Source organism: Priceomyces carsonii, assembly GCF_900007245.1.
Source record: "Priceomyces carsonii strain CBS4050 genome assembly, scaffold: Debaryomyces_carsonii_scaffold_6, whole genome shotgun sequence".
NCBI lineage: Eukaryota > Fungi > Ascomycota > Pichiomycetes > Serinales > Debaryomycetaceae > Priceomyces > Priceomyces carsonii.
Genome location: NW_026946679.1, coordinates 839,666 through 860,967, shown reverse-complemented (window position 1 = coordinate 860,967; position 21,302 = coordinate 839,666). Strand labels below are relative to the sequence as shown.

At 36.8% G+C, this 21,302-nt stretch overlaps 11 protein-coding genes across 11 annotated transcripts; 5 read left to right on the top strand and 6 right to left on the bottom strand.

Annotated features, from left to right (window-relative positions):
• Positions 1 to 470: 470 nt before the first annotated feature.
• Positions 471 to 1,907, top strand: RPN4 (stress-regulated transcription factor; the record flags this gene model as incomplete). Its single annotated transcript, XM_062955583.1, has 1 exon — positions 471 to 1,907. The coding sequence occupies one exon, from the start codon at positions 471 to 473 to the stop codon at positions 1,905 to 1,907; it is 1,437 nt and encodes a 478-aa protein (XP_062812171.1).
• Positions 1,908 to 2,034: 127 nt separating this feature from the next.
• Positions 2,035 to 2,988, bottom strand: PRCAT00005503001 (uncharacterized protein; the record flags this gene model as incomplete). The annotated part of the gene is made up of 1 exon (XM_062955582.1): positions 2,035 to 2,988. One exon carries the CDS (start codon positions 2,986 to 2,988, stop codon positions 2,035 to 2,037), a length of 954 nt encoding a protein of 317 aa, XP_062812170.1.
• A 1,404-nt stretch (positions 2,989 to 4,392) lies between these two features.
• Positions 4,393 to 6,033, top strand: ICL1 (isocitrate lyase 1; the record flags this gene model as incomplete). The annotated part of the gene is made up of 1 exon (XM_062955581.1): positions 4,393 to 6,033. The coding sequence occupies one exon, from the start codon at positions 4,393 to 4,395 to the stop codon at positions 6,031 to 6,033; it is 1,641 nt and encodes a 546-aa protein (XP_062812169.1).
• A 208-nt stretch (positions 6,034 to 6,241) lies between these two features.
• PRCAT00005501001 (uncharacterized protein) lies at positions 6,242 to 7,522 on the top strand (the record flags this gene model as incomplete). The annotated part of the gene is made up of 1 exon (XM_062955580.1): positions 6,242 to 7,522. The coding sequence occupies one exon, from the start codon at positions 6,242 to 6,244 to the stop codon at positions 7,520 to 7,522; it is 1,281 nt and encodes a 426-aa protein (XP_062812168.1).
• Positions 7,523 to 7,645: 123 nt separating this feature from the next.
• PHO85 (cyclin-dependent serine/threonine-protein kinase) lies at positions 7,646 to 8,684 on the bottom strand (the record flags this gene model as incomplete). The annotated part of the gene is made up of 2 exons (XM_062955579.1): positions 7,646 to 8,597; positions 8,665 to 8,684. 2 exons carry the CDS (start codon positions 8,682 to 8,684, stop codon positions 7,646 to 7,648), a joined length of 972 nt encoding a protein of 323 aa, XP_062812167.1.
• Positions 8,685 to 8,961: 277 nt separating this feature from the next.
• On the bottom strand, positions 8,962 to 10,629 carry PRCAT00005499001 (tRNA (uracil) methyltransferase; the record flags this gene model as incomplete). The annotated part of the gene is made up of 1 exon (XM_062955578.1): positions 8,962 to 10,629. The coding sequence occupies one exon, from the start codon at positions 10,627 to 10,629 to the stop codon at positions 8,962 to 8,964; it is 1,668 nt and encodes a 555-aa protein (XP_062812166.1).
• A 163-nt stretch (positions 10,630 to 10,792) lies between these two features.
• Positions 10,793 to 12,418, bottom strand: PRCAT00005498001 (ubiquitin-protein ligase; the record flags this gene model as incomplete). Its single annotated transcript, XM_062955576.1, has 1 exon — positions 10,793 to 12,418. One exon carries the CDS (start codon positions 12,416 to 12,418, stop codon positions 10,793 to 10,795), a length of 1,626 nt encoding a protein of 541 aa, XP_062812165.1.
• Positions 12,419 to 12,785: 367 nt separating this feature from the next.
• ELC1 (elongin C) lies at positions 12,786 to 13,091 on the bottom strand (the record flags this gene model as incomplete). Its single annotated transcript, XM_062955575.1, has 1 exon — positions 12,786 to 13,091. One exon carries the CDS (start codon positions 13,089 to 13,091, stop codon positions 12,786 to 12,788), a length of 306 nt encoding a protein of 101 aa, XP_062812164.1.
• A 148-nt stretch (positions 13,092 to 13,239) lies between these two features.
• Positions 13,240 to 15,984, top strand: VPS16 (tethering complex subunit; the record flags this gene model as incomplete). Its single annotated transcript, XM_062955574.1, has 1 exon — positions 13,240 to 15,984. The coding sequence occupies one exon, from the start codon at positions 13,240 to 13,242 to the stop codon at positions 15,982 to 15,984; it is 2,745 nt and encodes a 914-aa protein (XP_062812163.1).
• Positions 15,985 to 17,471: 1,487 nt separating this feature from the next.
• On the top strand, positions 17,472 to 19,652 carry NOP4 (mRNA-binding ribosome biosynthesis protein; the record flags this gene model as incomplete). Its single annotated transcript, XM_062955573.1, has 1 exon — positions 17,472 to 19,652. The coding sequence occupies one exon, from the start codon at positions 17,472 to 17,474 to the stop codon at positions 19,650 to 19,652; it is 2,181 nt and encodes a 726-aa protein (XP_062812162.1).
• Positions 19,653 to 20,101: 449 nt separating this feature from the next.
• SIT4 (type 2A-related serine/threonine-protein phosphatase) lies at positions 20,102 to 21,046 on the bottom strand (the record flags this gene model as incomplete). Its single annotated transcript, XM_062955572.1, has 1 exon — positions 20,102 to 21,046. The coding sequence occupies one exon, from the start codon at positions 21,044 to 21,046 to the stop codon at positions 20,102 to 20,104; it is 945 nt and encodes a 314-aa protein (XP_062812161.1).
• Between the last annotated feature and the right edge of the window lie 256 nt (positions 21,047 to 21,302).

Below are 21,302 nucleotides of genomic sequence, written 5' to 3'. Positions count from 1 at the left end.
CACAATTTCAGGTGCGTTTGTCGTAAGGGAAAGGACACATCTAAATAGGTTTCTTCTCCGTCGCTATCGCTGACAAATTTGTTTGCGTCAGAGACCCGATTAGGAATTTACACGACCACACAACTAAATAAAGAGTCACATCGGCGCCACCGAATTAAAGTTCTATAACTTTTACCACACTTGTTTTATTCATCTTAAACTTTGTTGGCTGGATAATCATCACTGCAATCTATTTGTGGAGCCCAGAGACTACAACAGAGAACAAGCAAGAAATTCTAAAGTATCGTTTGCTGGCTTATTTAATTGACGCTCAGTCTGGCTCTTCAGTAATTAGGGACAGCTATTAAGTAAACAGCAGCAAGAGTAAAAGCTACAGAAGTTACAACTATCTTCAAGGTTAAGAGGCTCAAAATCCAACTTTGCAAGAACCAGATTTAAATTCAAGGTCGTTCGAGGATACAAATATAGATATGACCTCCTTAGCAATTTTACCAACTTTGAAAAGAACAATTACGGACGTAATGGATGAAGATTTATATCACTTACCAATGAGTCCTATTCAACTTAGTAACAATCAGCAGTCTCAACTGCAATTATCTCAACTGCCATCACAGCAATCACAACGGGAAGATGCTCCAAAACCAAGAAATCAGTCAACAAGGTCTTCTCCCGTGCTTACTAATACTCAGTTAGCGAACGGTAGTATCAATAGGTCAAACTTACCAAGTTTGCTTAATATTCCTGATTCATTTATTGATCAATATACCAAGAACAACATAAGTTCTTCTCAGTTGGCCTCTGCGACAGATTTTCCTGTGAATGAGGACTTCTACAATAACCTGTCATATTCAAACCAGACAAAAATATACCCTTTCACGGATTACGGTAATCCGGATACTCAAGTGAATTCATACATTAAGCCACAGGAAATTCAAAAACAGAACAGCTTTGTTCCTCCTTTTGGTAGAAGAAGAAGAATAACAACTTTGGAGACTTCGGATGATAACTCCAAGAATCTCAAAGATGAAGATTACATATTGTTCAATCCTGACATTCAGCCATCACAATTGATCAACCAAAAGGGGTTTTATGACGATTTTTCGGATTCATCTTTGTTTGTTCCAAACCAGTCATCAGCATTCAACGATAAGATACCAGGTTATGAAAACGACTATTTGTTGATTGACGATTTTAATGAAGATGTGGAAGAAGATATATCTGAAGATGAAGATGACAATTATTTTTATGATGAAGAAGGTGACTTTGATGACTTGATGATGAAGGGAAATGATGTGATGGATTTGGACGACTACTTCAAGAATTCTGATAACTCAAAATCAAAGGATGACTTAATGGGCGGCTTTCTTGATAACTATGAGTCAACGAAAAGCAATGATAACATTGATAGAACTATAAATGACGATGGCTCAATGGATATAGAAGCAGATGATGACGATGATGCATTTACTGCAACTCCATTTGATCTCGAGCATAATACGGAATCCCCTATACCCAGAAGAGAATTTTCTGCAAGTATAGAACCTGATACTCCATCCCCTGATGAAAGCCACCAACATAAAACGGCGGCAGAGATTTCTGCATCCAATCCCAACCACCAATGTGATCTCATTAATCCATCGACAGGTCATCCTTGTAATAAGCAATTTTCGAGACCCTATGATTTAATAAGACATCAAGAAACTATACATGCAACGAAGAAGAAAATATTTAGGTGTGTGATATGTGAGGGACGACTTAATGGTGGGCCTGGAAACGGAAAGCTGAAAACGTTTTCTCGTGGAGACGCATTATCTAGACACATTAAAGTTAAACATGGTTTGGTTGGTCAAGATGCATTAAATTTAATCAACGAGGCTAAGGAAAACGTTGAATACGTATTAGTATAGGGTGCTTCTTATATAAATAGAAATTATTTATAAAGTTTCAACCATTATTTTATTTACTTGGATATATAAATTTATATGAAACTAATGATCTATTAATGCAAAGAATTTGTACATAAATACAATGTAATTAAACCATAGTATTAAGCTCAATATCTTTCGCTATTGGTTCTTGCTCTAATTTGCGAAAATGGAAGTATTGCAATACTATTATCAAGTCTAAGCCCATTTGAAACAACGCCGCAAGTATAAAAATTATGGAGACATCTTTTGCTCCAAGTAATAAATAGCCAATTTTTGTACAATCGCCACCTAACCAGCTTAATAATAAAACGCTTTTAAAATTCTTGATGGATTGTAGCCTATTTAACAATAGGATTTGTGGCAATGGTAACAAACTTTCCATAAATAAACTTAAAAAGCCAATGAAAGCGCCAAAATTTTGATTTTTAATAAATAGTACGGTTAAAATACCAAAAAACCCAGAAAATTTCAACAAAAATTCCCAGTATTTGTTTACCTCTACCCACTGCCAAAAAAGCATGGGCCTCATGTAATACACATCAAAGAAGTTTAAAAATTGTGTAAAGAAAATTTTGAAGTACACAGTATAATAATGCAAATAGTCTGCAGCAATATCTTTTGCTAACTCTAGATTTGACTCGCTTGAGTAACTTTCGTGATCTCTCAGCGATAGGTTCATTCTATTGGGTAAATTTGAATTCAATTCATTTTTGAATATGGGAAACTGATGCAAGCATTTCGGATTATACGACAGGGGTCTATATTGTAACGATATTTTCAACAATATACAATGAATAAAGATCATCACAAAACTTTGCCTCAAAATTGCAATCTCATATGGTCTGATAATATAATAGAATATCCTCAATATGGAGCACATAAGCATTGTTGCACATATATCTATGGAAAAACCCACGCTACTCTTCTTTTTATAAATACCATAGCATGTTGCTCCGTATGAAAACAACGGCGTGAACGTGATAAGAGCGCCCGCCGTTTTCTGCAAATCAGGTAGGTATTCCAAATATTGCAAATAGTATGGCGATACTAGACTCGACATTTGACATCAACCTTATAACTCAAATGCAACTCAAAAACAATAGATCTATACTGTCGCTTAAATAGTAACGCCCAGATGCACCTCAAATAAATCAATACACCACAATCCAACGTAAATGATTCAATAGTTTTTTAATATCAAAAACAAATAACAACTTAATCTTACCAATAATTATATTATCTAGAAATCTTTAGAATGGGGCATAGTCAACGGCGCTGGCAGAAACCAAAAGGTAGTATTTCCTGCACACAATCCAACTTTTCAAAAGAGATCTTTCTGACGTACAGGGGAGTAAACAAGGCTTTTTGCGACTGATGCTTAGCTTCCGAAGATTAATCACTGCCTTTCACACTAAAAGATGGAAGAATGAAGTCGCTGATCTACAGCTGGGAGTATCAATTAACATGCAGGACGTAAACAACATTACCCGCTACTGCAAGGTCCCCAAAGACACAATAGAGCGCTAATGTGGCTCTCAAAGATATTATAAACACAGGAGAGAAAAGATCCGAGCGATGAGATATCACACGACGTGCCATAATTAACATTCATCAACATTCTATGCGTAGTTTAGCGGATATAGTAGAAATCTCGTGACCGCTGTCGGTGGATGTTTTTTGAACCTCGGCAGAAAGGCGATTAAGAAAACCGGTTACCGATGGCGGACTTGAGTCATTGAGGCTCACTTTGGCTGCAATAATAGGGTCACTACTGAGAGCAAGTAAGCAATCATTCTTCAGGCTAAAAGATATTAGGAAGATATCACCCAAAGAAAAAGCTGTGAAGTGGTTATGTTAGGTTACTCATAGACTTATTCTCTACGTTTATGTTTGATACCTATAAAAGCTGATGGCCATCTTACAATTATGGTGAGAACCAGAATGCCAATTATTATGGGAGATAAAGGAGCTTAGTTGGATTTAAGCGGATATAATCCATTCGGAGGTAAGATTCAATCAGCCGGGAATCATTATTAAATAGGCTCTCGGAGGTTAGGTTCCGAGAGAAACGGGGGTCACAATAGTATTGGTATCCGAAAATCCTCTTGAACCGGTCGGCCAGACCGACCTAGTAATTTGATTGCAAAGATATGTAGGTGCTAAATACACTGTCTCCTTTTGTCCGAAGGCAAATTACACGTGACTAACATATAAATGGGATCGGAATAGAATAAATTGTGCACCGGGTGGTGACCGGAATGGACAAGCGGAGCTTTTCCCTTGCTCCAGCATTTACTCATACGCTACCTATTTTTCACTCACGCAAATCTGGGGTAAGTAGCGGGCGAGGTGGACGAAAGCAGAAACTATATAAGGAGTGAATCCCAACTTTCTGAATACGCTGATATTAGCACTATTGCATAAAAGTTACAAACAAAGTAGCTAAGAAATAAGAACATTAAGCATGGCTTATACCAAGATCGACATAAACAAGGAGGAGCAATTCTACCAACAACAAGTTAGGGACATCAAGAAATGGTGGTCCGAACCTCGTTGGAGAAAGACCAAAAGAATTTACCAAGCTGAGGATATTGCATCCAAAAGAGGAACCTTGAAGATTGAATATCCATCTTCCAATCAGGCTAAGAAATTGTACAAATTGTTGGAAGAGCATGATAAGAACAAGACCGTTTCTTTCACATTTGGTGCCTTGGATCCTATTCAAGTCGCTCAAATGGCCAAATACTTAGATACGATTTACGTTTCTGGATGGCAATGTTCATCCACCGCATCCACATCTAACGAGCCATCTCCAGATTTAGCTGATTACCCTATGGATACTGTCCCCAACAAGGTCGAACACTTGTGGTTTGCTCAGTTGTTCCATGACAGGAAGCAAAGAGAAGAAAGATTGGGTTTAACCAAGGAACAAAGGGCAAAGACTCCATACATAGACTTTTTGAGACCTATCATTGCAGATGCTGATACTGGACACGGTGGTTTGACTGCTATTATTAAATTAACCAAGTTATTTGTCGAAAGAGGAGCTGCCGGTATTCACATTGAAGATCAAGCCCCAGGTACTAAGAAATGTGGACATATGGCCGGTAAGGTTTTGGTTCCAGTTCAAGAACACATTAACAGATTAGTTGCTATCAGAGCATCTGCCGATATTCTTGGCTCGGATTTATTGTGTGTTGCCAGAACTGATTCTGAAGCTGCTACCTTGATCACTTCAACCATTGACCATAGAGATCATTATTTTATCATTGGTGCTACCAACCCGGATGTTCCAGAGTTATCTTCATTAATGGCCGAAGCTGAAGCTAAAGGTATTTATGGTCAAAAGTTGGCTAATATTGAAATTGAATGGACTAAGAAGGCTGGCTTGAAGTTATTCCATGAAGCTGTAATTGATGAGATCAAATCAGGTAACTATTCCAACAAAGATCAATTAATCAAGAAGTTTACCGATAAGGTTAATCCTTTATCATTGTCTTCTCACAAAGAGGCTAAGAAGTTAGCCTATGAATTATTAGGTAAGGACATCTACTTCAACTGGGACGTCGCCAGAGCAAGAGAAGGTTACTACAGATATCAAGGTGGTACTCAATGTGCCGTCATGAGAGGTAGAGCTTACGCTCCATATGCCGACTTGATCTGGATGGAAAGTGCTTTGCCAGACTACAACCAAGCAAAGGAATTCGCCGACGGTGTTAAGTCCCAATGGCCAGACCAATGGTTAGCTTACAACTTATCACCTTCTTTCAACTGGAACAAGGCTATGCCTGCCGATGAGCAAGAAACTTACATCAAGAGATTAGGTAAATTAGGTTACGTCTGGCAATTCATTACCTTAGCCGGTTTGCATACTACGGCCTTGGCTGTTGACGACTTCGCTAACAAATTCTCTCAAATTGGAATGAGAGCTTATGGTCAATATGTTCAACAACCAGAAATCGAGAAAGGTGTTGAAGTCGTCAAGCACCAGAAATGGTCAGGTGCTGAGTACATCGATGGTTTATTGAAGTTAGCCTCTGGTGGTGTTACTTCTACTGCTGCAATGGGAGCAGGTGTGACTGAAGACCAGTTCAAAGACCATTAGAGTCCCAATTATAGTAAAACTTTCATGTCTTCGCTTCTGTTCTCTTTTTATTTGATAAGATTTTTAGTCTGAAATAAGATGTTAATGCCTTAAGTTGAAAGTGTATGTCGTAGATAGTTCGTGCTTCTTAAAAAAATTTATGATGAGCAGTGCTCATCATATTGAATAAACAAAAAAAAAACCTTGATTCCTAGATAAGCGCCAAACTATGGGTTTTATAGAGCCTGGAAAGCCTTTAAAAAGGCGAAGGACTCTCAAAGGAAATCATAATTCTTCAAGCTTAAAGCCTCCAGGTAAGAAGAAGATTACTAATAGAAAATACGAAGAGAAGAGATCAATATTAGAAAGAATGCCAGAAGAATTAAGTTTGAGAATCTTCGTTTCTACAGGACTAGAAGGAAACAACTTGCCACTTGCTAATAAGTACTTAAACAACCTTCTTAGGTTTAGGCACGAATCTGAGTCAAAACAAAGCTGGCGAAATCTCTCTTTAGTTGATGGATTTTCTAGGTCGTATTTTGAGTTTAATTTGAATGAAAAGGTTGACTTTAAAGACTACGAGGAAAGTTTAGACATGTATATTAAAAGATTCCCGGCCAGCAATGAGAACGTGAATGTAATAAAGCTCATTAGCTGTTTAGAGATATTCAAGAAGTTCTCTAAGGGGCTACTTAGCAGTTTCTTCAAGTATAAGTTCATTTCTCTCGATTTGATAGGCCATTTAAAGACCAAGGAATTCAAAGTGTTAGATCAGAAACAAATTTTAGAAGAAATAAGCGAACGGCCAAGATTAATCGAATCTTTATTGGCGGCGATTTCGAATGACCTAAATAACTTGACCCATAATGCAGAGCTGATTAGCAATAACAGTGAGAATAGAAGTGAAAGCAACAATCTATTAACAGGGAGAGATAACTTAATGGAAAATTCTGTCACTTTAGATCGTGACTCCGGCGGTACAGAAACTCCCAACCCTTCACAAGCGGTTTCTTCTACTTTCAATTACAGAACTTTTGAAAAAGCCTCGAATTTTCCTGAGTGTTATTATAACAATATGTTGCATTCGAGGAAACGTTTTGAAATTGTGAAGAGCCTAAATGGAACTTTCAATTTGAATTTTCTCAAGCTCAATGAGGTTCTTGTCAATGTTGCTAAATCATTTGACGAAAACAGAGAAATACTGCTATTTGAAGTACTCAGCTTTTTAATCGATTGTAATGTATCTGACGAAAATGTCGACACTCATTCGGTAATAGAGTACCTTCGAATCGTACACAATTATAAAGAATCAAAGGACCAAAACTTAAAAGAAGACCTCAACAAATCTTTACTTCATTTGTTGTCCATATATTATAAAGAGAACCACAAGAAACATGATAGTGAATTGTGGCTTTTTGTTATGGAGATAAAAAACTACGATTTGTTTCAATACTTAATGAGATTTAATGACCACCCAAGTAATGATATTTTACGTTTAATGAATTTATAGCGAATTTTATAGAAGGCCATTTTGTATATTAATAGACTTTTAGATGCCTAGTCATTCAATTTAAAAGAGAATAAAGAAATAAAAGAGAAAAATAAAAATAATCATCAAATCTCTAGATAACTCTTAATATTGCTGCAGCAGTTGTTGGTGCTGCTGTGCTTGTTGCTGATAAGGGTCTGACAAATGATGCATCAAGGGATTTGGATTTGGATTTGTGATTTCGTGGAACCAAGGGTGCTGCAAGGCTTGTCTAGCAGTTATTCTTGCATCCGGTCTCATTTGCAACAAACTTTGAAGTAGGTTCAAACCCAATGGATCTAGGTTTGGGATTAAAATCCTCAAATCTTGTGGTACATAAACTTCCCAATTATTTTTGTAATTAGCATATTGTGAAATTCCTGGCCAAGTTCTTTCATTTGGAGTTCCCATCAACTTAAAGATCTTGATTAGCTGGTCATCATTAGCCGATCCTGGAAAAAGTGGTTTACCAGTGCACATTTCTGCGAATATACAGCCAGCAGACCAGATGTCGATAGATGTGGTGTATGCTCTCGAACCTAGTAAAACATCGGGTGCTCGGTACCATAAAGTCACCACTTCATTAGAGAAAGTATTGAAAGGAATTCCAAAAGCTCTAGCTAAACCAAAATCTCCCAACTTTAATTGTCCCTTGCTATTTATCAATAAGTTCTGAGGCTTCAAATCGCGATGGAGTACTCTATTGTCATGGCAAAACATAATTCCTTTTAGCAACTGAAACATAAACGATTTCACGATTTTCATATCCAATGCACCCTGATTGCCTTGCGTCTCCATGTATTTTTTAAGATCCTTATCCATAAACTCAAATACCAAGGTTAGCTTATTCTCTGTGTGAATCACGTCGTAGAGAGTGACAATATTTTCACAGTCCAACTCCTTCATCAAAGAGATCTCTCTAATAGCTGTAGAGGGCGTTCCTTCCTCGGAGTCCAAATTAATCTCTTTCAATGCCACCAAAGTGCCTGTTGCACGATTCCTTCCTTTGTAGACGGTAGCATAGGTTCCTTCACCTAATTTTTCAAGTTGTTGAAATCTAAATAGTTAGTATCAGCTAATTTATCCCGAAGAGTTACATGAATAAATCATTATAAATTACATACTGAGAAGCTGGTTCAGGCATATTTGACTGTCATACAATTGCTTTGGACCCTTAATGCTCAACCCCTGGTCTTAATCTAAGCTTTCAATGTAAATCTCCCTTGAATGCTACGAATTTGTTCAAAATTCATGTACAGGAAGCTTTTCCGAAATCAGTCAAAATGAGCTACATACAATATGGATTTTATATTTATTCCGTTCAATTAGCAACTGAATGGGGTCATAAGGATACAAGGGCCGTAATTAAATATGAATTATTGAGTTTTCCTTTCCTAATATTAATACTAATTACAAAAAAACTAGTGGCTTCTAGGTGGTTTCTTCATGAGAGCCATCGAGTTCTCTACCCATCCTTCTGCACCACCCTCTAAAACGAGTATATCTAATACCCTAGTTTGTATAGAATCCTCTGAGATGTTGAGGAATGCAGGTGCTTTCTGTGTTCCTATAAGAGCAGCATTTCTCGTGCTGGGAATCCTCAACATCTCCTTCTCAACTAACCACCCCATTTGTACCGATAAGTCTTCAACGTGGTCAACCAAGGCAGAATACGTTGAAACATTCACTGGATACAGTGGAGATCTCCTTTTGGAAGGGCTATAGCGTACTTTTGCACCGTTGAGTGCGTGAGAACAACACGGGATTACCATGAAGGGAAAATTCAATAAAGGGATCCAACATGTTAATTCATCAGAATGATTTCCTATTATAAATGTATTTGGAGGAAAGGTTTCTGTAGTACAAATATGCGGTGATTGTAATAGGTTTGCAGCAGAATGATAGGTCATTAAAGGTTCGGAATGGCTTGAGACCTTGTCGGGAACTTGGAAGTACCTCCCATTGTCGGTAATGTGTGGTGCGAGCTTTTGTACAGCAGGATGTGGCTTTAGCAAGACTCCAGGAATTAATACTTGCTCCTTCAATTGGTTCTGAACTTCCTGTGGATACATACTCCAAGATTTTCTAGCTCTTGCATCAATACCTTGTCCCTTATAACCTTCCAGTAATAGAATATAGACCAAGAGTCCATTACCGCATCCCAAATCTCTAAACTCAAACTCATCATTACTTTTATAGTTCTGAGACCATAATTCGATTAAAAATGCAGCAATCGCTATATCTTCAAAAACATGTTTTTTTGGATCAGTGCTTTCACACCACTGACTGACTAGTTGCGATGAGTACTTTCTTTTCAAGCTGATATACCTATTTTGAAAAGCCACCTTAGGAACAACTAAGTCATGCAAAACGCGTTTCTCATATCCATCTTTTGCCCCCTGTGAATGTTTACTAGATGTCTCTAGCAATCTAAGCGCGATTCTTATAGGACGTTCTGTCCAATCTAATGACCTTAAAGAATCCTGTTTCTTGAAATCAAAAGGTAAATAGTGGATCGATAATTTCGATTTATGATAAAGAATACCAATTGCTCGAACTGGAGGAAGGTAAAATGGTGTTTCTTCTTCCGATTGGATATGTGGAATATATGCAACGAAGACAGTGTCTTCATTAGTCAATATTATGCAAGTCTGATTTATTATATAATCCTTAAAGGGATTTCTGGGGATAATCCTCCTAACCACTTCTGATTTGATGGTTAATTCAAGTGCTGAGTTGCCTAATGGCATGCTTTTCAACTCGGCATCTTGAAGATACCTATGGAGAATTTCTCCTTCTTCAGTGTCTGACATAGGGAACTTTGGAAATTCGTTAATTGATTTACTTACAAACGTGTAATCCCCTTCTTTTGGATCATATTTGTTTTCCTTTAATATATCTGCTCTCATGATTACAGTGGAGTTTATATTTGGTTGTTTTATTAAATTTGACATTGCTGACTCAAAGTGATGAGCATCAAATTCTACCGGCATTTCGTATATTGGAACCCAAGGATCTCCCAAAAGAGATTCTTCCCCCAGAAGAAGCTTGGCCTTCGCATTCCCAGACGACTTCTTATGCCGCGTCATATTCAAACTTTAATCTCTATAGAAGAAAGCTGTTGAAGATCATCGATCGTAAATATTTATGTCTTTTAATTTTCAGATATAGGCATATAAGAAAAAAAAATAAAAAAAAAAAAGATCAAATCCTATAATAATATTCGTTTATTTCGTCAGATAAATAGACTTATTACAAATCTATAAAGTAAGCTTCACTTACATCAGAGAATTTATGTTTCTTGTAACAATAATGACAGTTAAAAATCTCTGTGCCTTTCTTTGATATTTGCCATACACTTTCCCTCAAAGCGAGGTGCTGACAAAAGTTTAAAACAACTACCAGATTGAGAGCTGTATTGGAAGATGGATCAAGGGTCGATCTCTTTTTCTTCTTCTTGTGCTTATCATCAGAGTCATAGTGAAGATTATTTGTAACTGGAATTAATTGTTCCTTGGATATTGGACAAATGAATATCGGATGATATTTGAATAGAAATCTACTAGAATCCGGCAATTGAAAAGGTAAATCATAACTGTAATCGGCTTCAAGGATGGTTGGTCTATCTATCTTGGAGCCTTCAACTTCAGGGTCATTCTTTATCTTGCTCAATTTCATCTGAATCTTGTTATACTTGTAGAAGCTTGGCAAATTGATAAAACCAGCCAATATACTTTGAAAAAGTGATGAATCATTGGAAAGCTTTAAGTCTTTACAATATTCCGAAATGAACTCATTCGCTAGATTGACGAAAATGGACGGATTTGAATGCAAGTGTTCAAAGTTTGCCAAAAGCTCACCTACGAACATAGAGCTTCCATTCACAGTCCTATTGTTATCCTGATCCATTCTGAAGCATAATTTCATTTTATTTGTAAACTCCGAAAGCAAGTTTACCATATGCTTTCTAGCGTAATCATCATCGTCATCGTCTCTGGAAGTTTTGAAAAGTAATAATGTCAACATAGGAGAAATTTCGTGAAGATAATCAACGAAAAACCTCGAGAAATGTTCTTTCGAATACAAGTAAGCTTGCAAAGCATTATCTAAATTAAATGACGAACCATTATTCAACAATAATGCAAACTGCAACATATGAAACTTAAATTCGATTTGATCACTTGAAGAGTTATGCTGAGAAGGTATATTTTTCAATGAATTGGATAATGTCATGCTATTATTATACCTATCCTTGAACCAATTTAATGCTCTCGTAATATCATGTTTCATTATTATATCATCCACAATTTCATTCAATACTTTAAATTTGGAAAGCAACTCTTCTTCAATTACCACATCATGATCTAATTCCTTCACCATTTCTTTAACTAAGTCACATTGACCAATTTTTAATAAATGTAAAATTATAGCTTTTAGAAGCTCTTCATGTCCTTCCGCCTTTATAGCTTTGAGGGATATATCAGAACCATTATAGGCAGAAGAACCCTTTCCAACTCTCTCAGGATAGTTATTCAAATTCAAGGGGTAAGTATAAGCCTCATCGAGATCTATGTTAAACTTTGAGTTATTGAGGATATTCTTCAGAAACTTATTTGTGGAAGTATTGTAAGACTTTAGCTGAGATATTGACTCCTTATACCATTGACTAGCTTCAGTTTCGAATTTCGAAAGAGATTGGGGATCTTTGGTTTTTTGTTCCTCTGTTTTAAGATCCTCCGATAACGATGATTCAACTTCTTTAAGATAACTCAAGAAATTATTAGACTCCTTCAAGAGACCACTGACACTATTATAGCCTGTATTCGTAAAAGATTCCACCTCAGAAGTGAGGGAATCTAACAACTCACTACTACTCATTACTTTTATTATGTATTAAATCCTTACTTAAACATATCCTTCATTATAAATCAATCTATTAACGTTATCATCTTTTGACAATATGCAGGATGGACATACACAGAGACGGAGGAATTATACATGATTAAGTAGTGGTTACTGAGTACCATATTGACTAGCTGCCCAGTGATTGTACTCAGGATATATAGTAAAGTGCCTTGCGTGAAAAAGTCTCTAAATTCCGAGGAATCAAGTCAAACCGACGCTTCAAAAGACTAGATATGCCAAAGTCCAGATTTTTAAGGCATGGAAGTTACACCTAGACAAATGCACAACAGTGTGGCCCGAAATAGATAGCAACAGACCACAAGGAGCTCATTTTATTACTTTAGATATCAAGGTAATCTGCTTTCACCAAAAGCTCCAATGCAAGATGTGTCTTTATATTGAACTCAGGAATGGTATTGTGTTCAGCCTGTTCTTTATACTTGAAGTTGTAGTAAAGGTACTCCACGATACATTCAAGTATATCGCCATCCATATCAAGGTTTATTTTGCCTGTTTCTCCTTCTTGGAAGCCCTGGGTACTTTTCAAGACAGATGAGATCAGGGCCACTTCCTTCAAAATAACAAATTTATATCCATCTGACGACACTAATGTGACAAACTGCTCACTCTGCGGCTCTTCGGACATCTCGTGGGAGTTTTTATAGTCAAGATATGTTGCTTCTAGTCTTTCTATATTTTTGAGATATATATTACTTTCCGCTTTGGCTTTCGCGTTAAATATATGTTACTTTCTTAGTAGAAAGTTTATTAATTCTACAAGAAACTAATATCAAATGCCGACAAACCCTTCTCTAGGATGGCAGAAGATAAAGGACATATACTATGCCTTGCGGCCATGCTATGAAAAATTGAGTTGGCCAATTGAGAATTTATCTACTAATTATAAAGTAGTTATATCTCAATATTCTACGGTTATGGCGTTAGCTTCGAAAGAAGCTTCATTTCCTAACTTAATTGATGTTTACTCCATCACAGGTAAAAAACTTTGGTCTTTAGTTTACAATAATACGGCAGATAATCACATAATTGAATTTGCATTTAGAAACGAGGACTTATTGGTAATTTTGAGCAACCAGAAATTTAGGTACTACAAGGACTTTGATGGTAATTTCGACGAATATTGTTTTACAGAGGGCCTTATTCAATTGGAGCCTATTAACAATAGCTTGACGTCTCAAGATATGACCGATGGGCCTAAGCTAAATTATATAACTAACCTAGAAAACGACGAGAATGAAAGGATATACCAAGTTTTAGAAGCTCAAATTTGGGATAAGTTTCTTATAATGAAACTTTCAGATAGCCTTATAATAACAGATCTAGACTCGCTTAAGAACTATGAAATACACTTCTCGAAAATTGATGTGTCAAAATTCCATTGTTTAAAGCCTTTGCGAGCAGACCAGGATGGGTTTGTTTTACTCGCTAGTTACAACGAAACTGTATTGTCGGTAGTAGTCGACATGAAATCGGGATTCTTCGAAATTTTAGATCATGATTTAACAGATGGCCCTTTCAGCATGATATCAGCTTCCCCGAATGGTCATTTAGTTGCCTTGGTAAACGATAAAGTTTCAACAATTTTTGTTACGAATAGTAAATTCAACCAAGTCCTTTTGGAATACGACATCTCAAAGGAAGCTTTTTCACCAAGTCAAGTTGAATGGTGCGCAAATGATGCAATAGTGATTTCTTCTAGAGATGAATTGACCTTGATAGGACCTGGGCAGCAATCAATTTCATTCTTCTATGATATAATTGAGGAAGATGATAACGACTTTGAACTTATGACTAAAGATCAAGAGAGCTTAACATTCACAATTCCTATAATTAAGTCCGAACATGATGGCTTGAAAGTTTTCACAAGTAATAAGGTCGAGTTTTTGGGACGAGTATCGAACACCGCAATAAATTTATTTCAAATTGGATCATCTCATCCTAGTAGTATCTTGTTAGATTGTGTTGAAAAATTTGGCCAACAATCATTTAAGGCTTATACTAATATTTCGTTTTTAAAATCTGAAGGTTCTTTAGTCTCTGCAATGGATGATTGTTTAGAAGCATCATTGGATGACTTTTCACCCTTCTGGCAAAAAAGACTCCTCAAGGCAGCTTCATTTGGAATGGCATATAATGATGAGGCATATGATGCTGATGATTATTTGAAAACGGTAAATACATTAAAGGTTTTGAATCAATTAAGATCTATTGATGTCGGCATTTTCGTAACTTTCAATGAATTGTCCATTGTTGGGTGGGAGACTATAATCGGAATGCTCCTTAAAAGAAAGATGCATTATCTAGCTATAAAAATAGTAAAAATTATGCTGTTGCAGAATTTACAAGATATGATTTATATTCATTGGTGTTGCTCAAAAATTATACACGAGCGAGCCAAAACAGACACAGATTTGTTCAAGGATATAGCCCACAAACTTGCAAAGACTAATGTCTCTATCCTGCAAATATATGACGTCGCCTACCAAGAAGGGCGATTAAATTTATGCAAATTGTTGGTTAATTTGGAACCATCGATTTCCAAGCGAATTAACAAAATTTTGAACGAAGATCCCGAGACAGCTTTGGTGATGGCTTTTCAGACAGTTGAGTATGAACTTTGCAAATTAATTTTGCTATATTTACAATCTAATTTTAATGAAGCTCATTTTTTAAAGATCTTGAACCAAAATGAACAAAAGAAGTTGATTTCTAATTCTTTGGCCGCACAGGTAGAGGGGGTCGATTTTTTAAAAGACAGCTTATACATTAGTGGGGATCTAATTTCTCATTTTTGGATTGAAAGTATTGGAATGAAAGATGAAAAATTGCTAGAAAGATTTTACAGGCAAGAAGACCGAAGGACGGAACTTGATATGTTACGATTGGAACAATCAATGATCACGAAAGACCATAAGAAATACAAGACTATTTTATTGAAATCAATAAATTCTTCGCCAAAGAGAAAAGAAGCCAATATCTTACGCAAAGAACTGAAGATAGTTGATCTAAAGGCTAGACTTACGGAAACATATCAAATTGAGTTCTACCAGTTACATTCATTAAGCGAAATATTAATCAAATTAATTGAAATGAATCAAATAAAACCCGCATCAAAGATCGTTAGAGAGTTTAAAGTCGAGGAAGAAAAATTTTGGTACTTAGTACTAAAAACGTGTTGCAGACTAAAGGAATTTAATTTGCTACATGATTTTATAGCTAGCCATTCTCACGGGAACAAATTGAAGACGCAGATTCCATTTGAGCGTATAATAGAAGCATGTTTTGCATCCAACTGTCCAAAGGGCCATCTATCGGAATATATACTGAATTATGATGCAAACTACGCAGATAAAGTAAAATTATTTGTTAAAAATAAAGATTTCACTCTTGCAGGTAAGGAGGCCATGAAAAACAAAGATGTTAACAGTCTCAAATATGTGATGGGTCAAGCTAGCAATGCAAACGACGAAAATGCAATAAAGTTAATTGAAGATTTCATTAAAAAATTGGGACGTTAAGTAGTAGCCAAGACTTTTCCATCCTTCACAATGATCTTGGTGTTTTCCTCACCGGAGAGCCACAGCGGAACGATAGCTGGATTTAAAATATCGTCCGTGGAAACAGAGAGCTCATGTAAACCTGCAAATACATCTGTACCCACAAACTTCATGGTTATAGAAGAATAGCTATCTCTAATTTTTTCTTGAAGTGAAACTTCTGTGTATTGGATTGGCGCAATAGATGCGTATTCGCTTTTTTTGGCTTCTTCGTAATCATCTTCATTGTCAATCTCAGATGCTTCAATCATCACCTTCCTTCTTTTGCGTTGTTTATAGTCGTCATATGGATATTCAGATTTTAAAGAACCATCAATAGATCCTTTGAAGCGTAGATTTGCTATTTGCTCTCGTTTTGACAAACCACTATCTGATTCAATAGACGGATTAAGCTCCTTATGTTCTTCAATGGCATTTAACGGAAGCATATCCACGGTTCCGTCAGCATAAGGCGCCCATATTCCCGAGCTGTTTCCAAACCTTGAACTTCCATACAACACTTGCATTGCTTCCAAGGACCTTATTGGTTTAGGAGAATCCTCCTTGATGATCTTGAGAAGATTCCTTGAGGTTTGAGGCAAGCATTTTTCAACGGCTTGCAACACAATATTACTAATAATATCGTTACTTAGAGAGTGTATCACATATGGCGAGTTCAATGGAAAAGCAATAAAATAGGGCCGTTGGGAGGATATATGAGGCTTCAGTTGGGTATCAAAAGATTCTAAATCGAATATTTGAACTCTTAATAGCATCAAGGGTAGACGTGGGTGACGACAAACATAGATATATGTCATAAAAGTATTACTTAGATCCCTTGCAAGAAGATCCAAAAATTTTGCTGGATCTATCAGAATAGATGATTCATTACCAAAAGCATCTTTGACAACAGATGATACCCAGTAAAATGTATTTGGGCGATCCACAATCAATTGACAATCGAGCTGAGATAATTGCAAGACATTAAGACCTTTCCACCAATATTCGAATATTATCTTGTCAACAATTTTTCTTTTAGGCACTTTTCCAGCCTGTTGCTTAAGATCTATCGCCTCTCTTATTACCATGTCGTTTAGGGCCTGTTGACTATTTCCAGTATTCTCTTTATCAAGCTGTGGTTGCGTATTAACTAGTGAGGGCCAAACACGCATAAAATCTATTAACGAATTCTTTGTCATCCGCCCTAAGATCGCTGCCAAACTCTTCTTGGATAACAAAGGAATATATGTGTTAGGAAGGACATTTTTTAATCTCTTAGGCTTTTCCATTTAATGTTGATATGGTCAATGGCGGGCCGTTATGTTTTCCTTGTTTTGAATCAATAAAGCGTGTAAAATCATTTGTATAACACACCTGCATATTGAAAATTTAGTGCTGGAGAAGAGATGGGCATCGAATGAAGGAATTTTTCGTTGGTCTACAAAAGACAACTTCAAAATCCAATCATCATGAGCGAAGAGGGAGATAAGACTAAGTCTCCGGTTGACCAGAAGGATGACGGGTTAGACAGAAAGACACTTTTTGTTCGCTCTATCCCTTATGAGGCTACATCAGATGAATTATCAGAATTCTTCTCACAATTTGTGCCTGTGAAGCATGCTGTTATTGTCAATGGCAGTGATGGGAAATCACGAGGATTCGGGTTCGTATCATTCACATTGGATGATGATACGTTGACAGCGTTAGTAGAAGCAAGAAAAACGAAATTCAAAGGGAGACTTTTAAGAGTCGACATGGCTAAGAGAAGAGATAGGAAAGATAAACGTGGCACATTGGAGAACCGAGTCCCAGCTGAGCCAGTCGAAAAAAGAAGGGCTAGACTCATAATCAGGAATATACCTTGGTCGTTGAAGAATCCTGATGACTTGAAAAAGATATTTGTTAAGTATGGGGGCGTTTTCGATGCTTATATTCCTAAGAAGAAAGGCGGCCAGATGCTTGGCTTTGCCTTCGTTGTGATGAATAAAAAGAGCGCAGCTGATCGTGCTGTTAAGGGATCCGAGGGGTTGCAAATACATGGAAGGGAAGTGGCAGTAGATTTTGCAATCGAAAAATCTAAATGGGAACAAGTCAAAGAGCAAGATTCGGAGAAGGAAAGCGAAGGCGAGGAAATGGAAGAAGAAACTGTTGAAGCAAGTGGTGAAGGTACTGAAAAAGAGAAAATAGTGGGGCTTGATAATGAGAGTCATAAAGAGATTGAGCATAAAGATTCAGATTCGGACAGCGAATTGACTTCAGAAGATGAAGGGGACGAAGATGAAGAGGATGAGAATGAAGACAAGGATGAAGATGAAGTAGACGAGGAAGATGACAGTGACGAAGAGCTAGAAGATGCAGAATTAGAGATAAATGATAGCAAACCTGATATCCCTAAAAAGAACAGACAAGAACCGTTTTCAATTTTTGTAAGGAATATTCCGTATGATGCTGACGCTGCTTCTTTGAAAGAGCATTTTAACAGATTCGGACCAGTAAAATATGCCTTACCAGTAATTGATAAGGAAACTGGGTTAGCCAAAGGATCGGCGTTCGTTGCATTTGTTGATGAAGATTCTTATACCAAATGCTTGGAAAATGCTCCATCAGTAGCCAGCTCGTCCTTGTTAATTGCCGATGATGTTTCCCCCGATTATGTCTACAGTGGACGTATTTTGTCAGTATCTTCAACGGTCGATAGAGGATCAGCGCAAAAGCTAGCCGAGAGAAACCTGGAGAAAAGACAGGAGATTTTAGGTAAAGCACCAGGTGAGAAGGATAAGCGTAATTTGTTTCTTTTGAATGAAGGAAGAATAACGGCCAACTCTAAATTAGCACAATATATTTCAAAGACAGATTTAGAAATGAGGGAGCAGTCTTATAAATTAAGGGTGCAACAACTAAAGAAAAACCCTACTTTGCATTTATCACTCACGAGATTGGCTATTAGGAATCTTCCAAGAGCTATGAATTCAAAAGCACTCAAGTCTTTGGGCCGTAAAGCAGTTGTACAATTCGCAACTGAGGTCAAAGAAGAAAAGAGACAACCGTTGTCAAAAGAAGAAGTTGGTAGATCTCTCAAGGACAAAAAGGACAATTTAGATCCAGAAGCCGAGAAAAAATCTAAAAAGAAAGGTGTTGTGAGACAAGCAAAGGTTGTTCAAGAAGTCAAAGGATCAGGTGAAACCGGTCGTAGTAAGGGATATGGTTTCGTAGAATTTAGAGACCATAAGACCGCATTGATGGGTCTTAGGTGGCTAAATGCACATGAAGTGTCGATTCCTGAGATATTAGAAGGGCTCACTGAAGAAGAAAGGGCAAAGGCTAAGTTAGAGGGCTTAGCTAAGAGAAAGCTTATAGTAGAGTTTGCAATTGAGAATGCTGAGGTCATAAAAAGAAGAAGAGATAAGATCAAACAGCACCGTCATTCTGGTGCTATCAGCAAAAGGAGAAGGGAAGAGGGCGACGATGGAGAAGAAGAGAGAAAGGAGGACATTAAAAAGTATAAGACATCGAAGTCTAGAAAAGATTCCAAAAAGAAAGGAAATCTTAACAAAGGTCCCCAACCAAAGAAAGCCGATAAATCGGAGGTACCTGACAATGTTAAACAAATAATAGGCCAGAAACGTAAGAAGAAGAAAAATAAAGCATAAAAATACTAAATAGAAATGATAGCAGCATTGCTACTTTTAAATAGACATACATTAAAAAAGACAAGAGACGAGAAATATTTAAAAAATTGTAACTTATCTTAATCATTAAAAGTATATTAAAACTTAAGTCCTTCTTTCTTACTTCATTTATACATCATTCAGTTGAAGAAAGATGAGGAACGCGGGAAGTCATTTATTTTTTTCTCATTTTGTTTCTTAATCGACCAACAAAAAAACAATAAATAAAACTGGGAGTATCTATAATGTCGACTTTTATTGAAAGATTCTTTTCCTCGTTAAATGAATTTCATCATTAATGCAATAAGTCATCATGCGTTCATATTCGTCCATGCGAAGAGACTTCACATTATAGTAAAAAAAAAAAAAGAAACCTGTCATTTTCTACTTTAAAATCATTGTAAAAAGCCATGCTATCTCATGATGCATGTTTACAAAAAGTAGTCGCTTCTTTGTTGCTTATTAGGATTACTTTTAACAGTCAAGTCACCATCTTGAACCGCACTAAATATCTTAAAATTTGGTTCCAAGTCATCATCCATATGCATCACACTGGCAACATTTCCGCATCTATAGCAATAGTTGGGTGCCGACCACACAGTTACAACATCCTTTTCCTTGAAATGATATCGAAAACCTTCCATTACCAACTGATGTGCTCTAGCGATTAAACCTAAGTTATTTATATGATTGAACTCTCTGCTTACTTTAGCACCAAACAACCATCCGGCACCTCTCGGAGAAACAGCCCAAGTATCAACATTGTCGGGATCAGACCAAACCAAATCACAGAAACCTCCTTCATGAGGCACCTCCTGAGCTCTACTCAAGACTCTGATTTGGTCTAGCATTCTTATCTCTGGCGACAAACCCCCATGCACACACAAAATCTTCCCATCTATGATAGCAGCTAAGGTCAAAAAGTCAAAAACTTGACAACAATACTTCCAGACAGTAGTAGAGCCATATTTGGTTAAACACTCTTCGTAGAACCCGTAAACCTGGGTAATTTGCCTAGACTCATGATTTCCTCTTACTAAAGTAATTCTATGGGGAAACATCACTTTAAGCACCATCAAAAGAGTGAATGTTTCTAGCGAAAAGTAACCTCTATCGACATAATCACCTAAAAAGACATAGCTGGTATTATTATCTTTAGATGGCAAACCACCTGCAACTCTGAACAATTCTAATAAATCGTGGAACTGACCGTGAATATCACCGCACACAGTAACAGGTGATTGAACAGGTTGAATATTAGACTCCTCCATAAGAAGTTCCTTAACTAGTTCACACAACTGCTTCATGTCTGGTTCCGACAAAGCAACACATTTTTTGATTTGCTCTAGCCACTGCTCTGGGCCCCTTTCACCCATATCGTATTTTATTTATATCAGGATTTTTGCTGAAAAGAAATTTAAAACTTAATTAAAAAGTCCTTCAACCTTTCAAAGATCTATTATGATGGATAGTATTATTATTAGTATTGCGCTGCTATTCAAAAACACAGCTGTCTTCCTCGAAATTATAAGTAGCACTTTCCCAACACACCCCTATTCGATAGATCGAAGTTCTTTTACGGAATATGTAATATGCGTATATCTTTACTACGCCTAATAACCGTTATTTTGC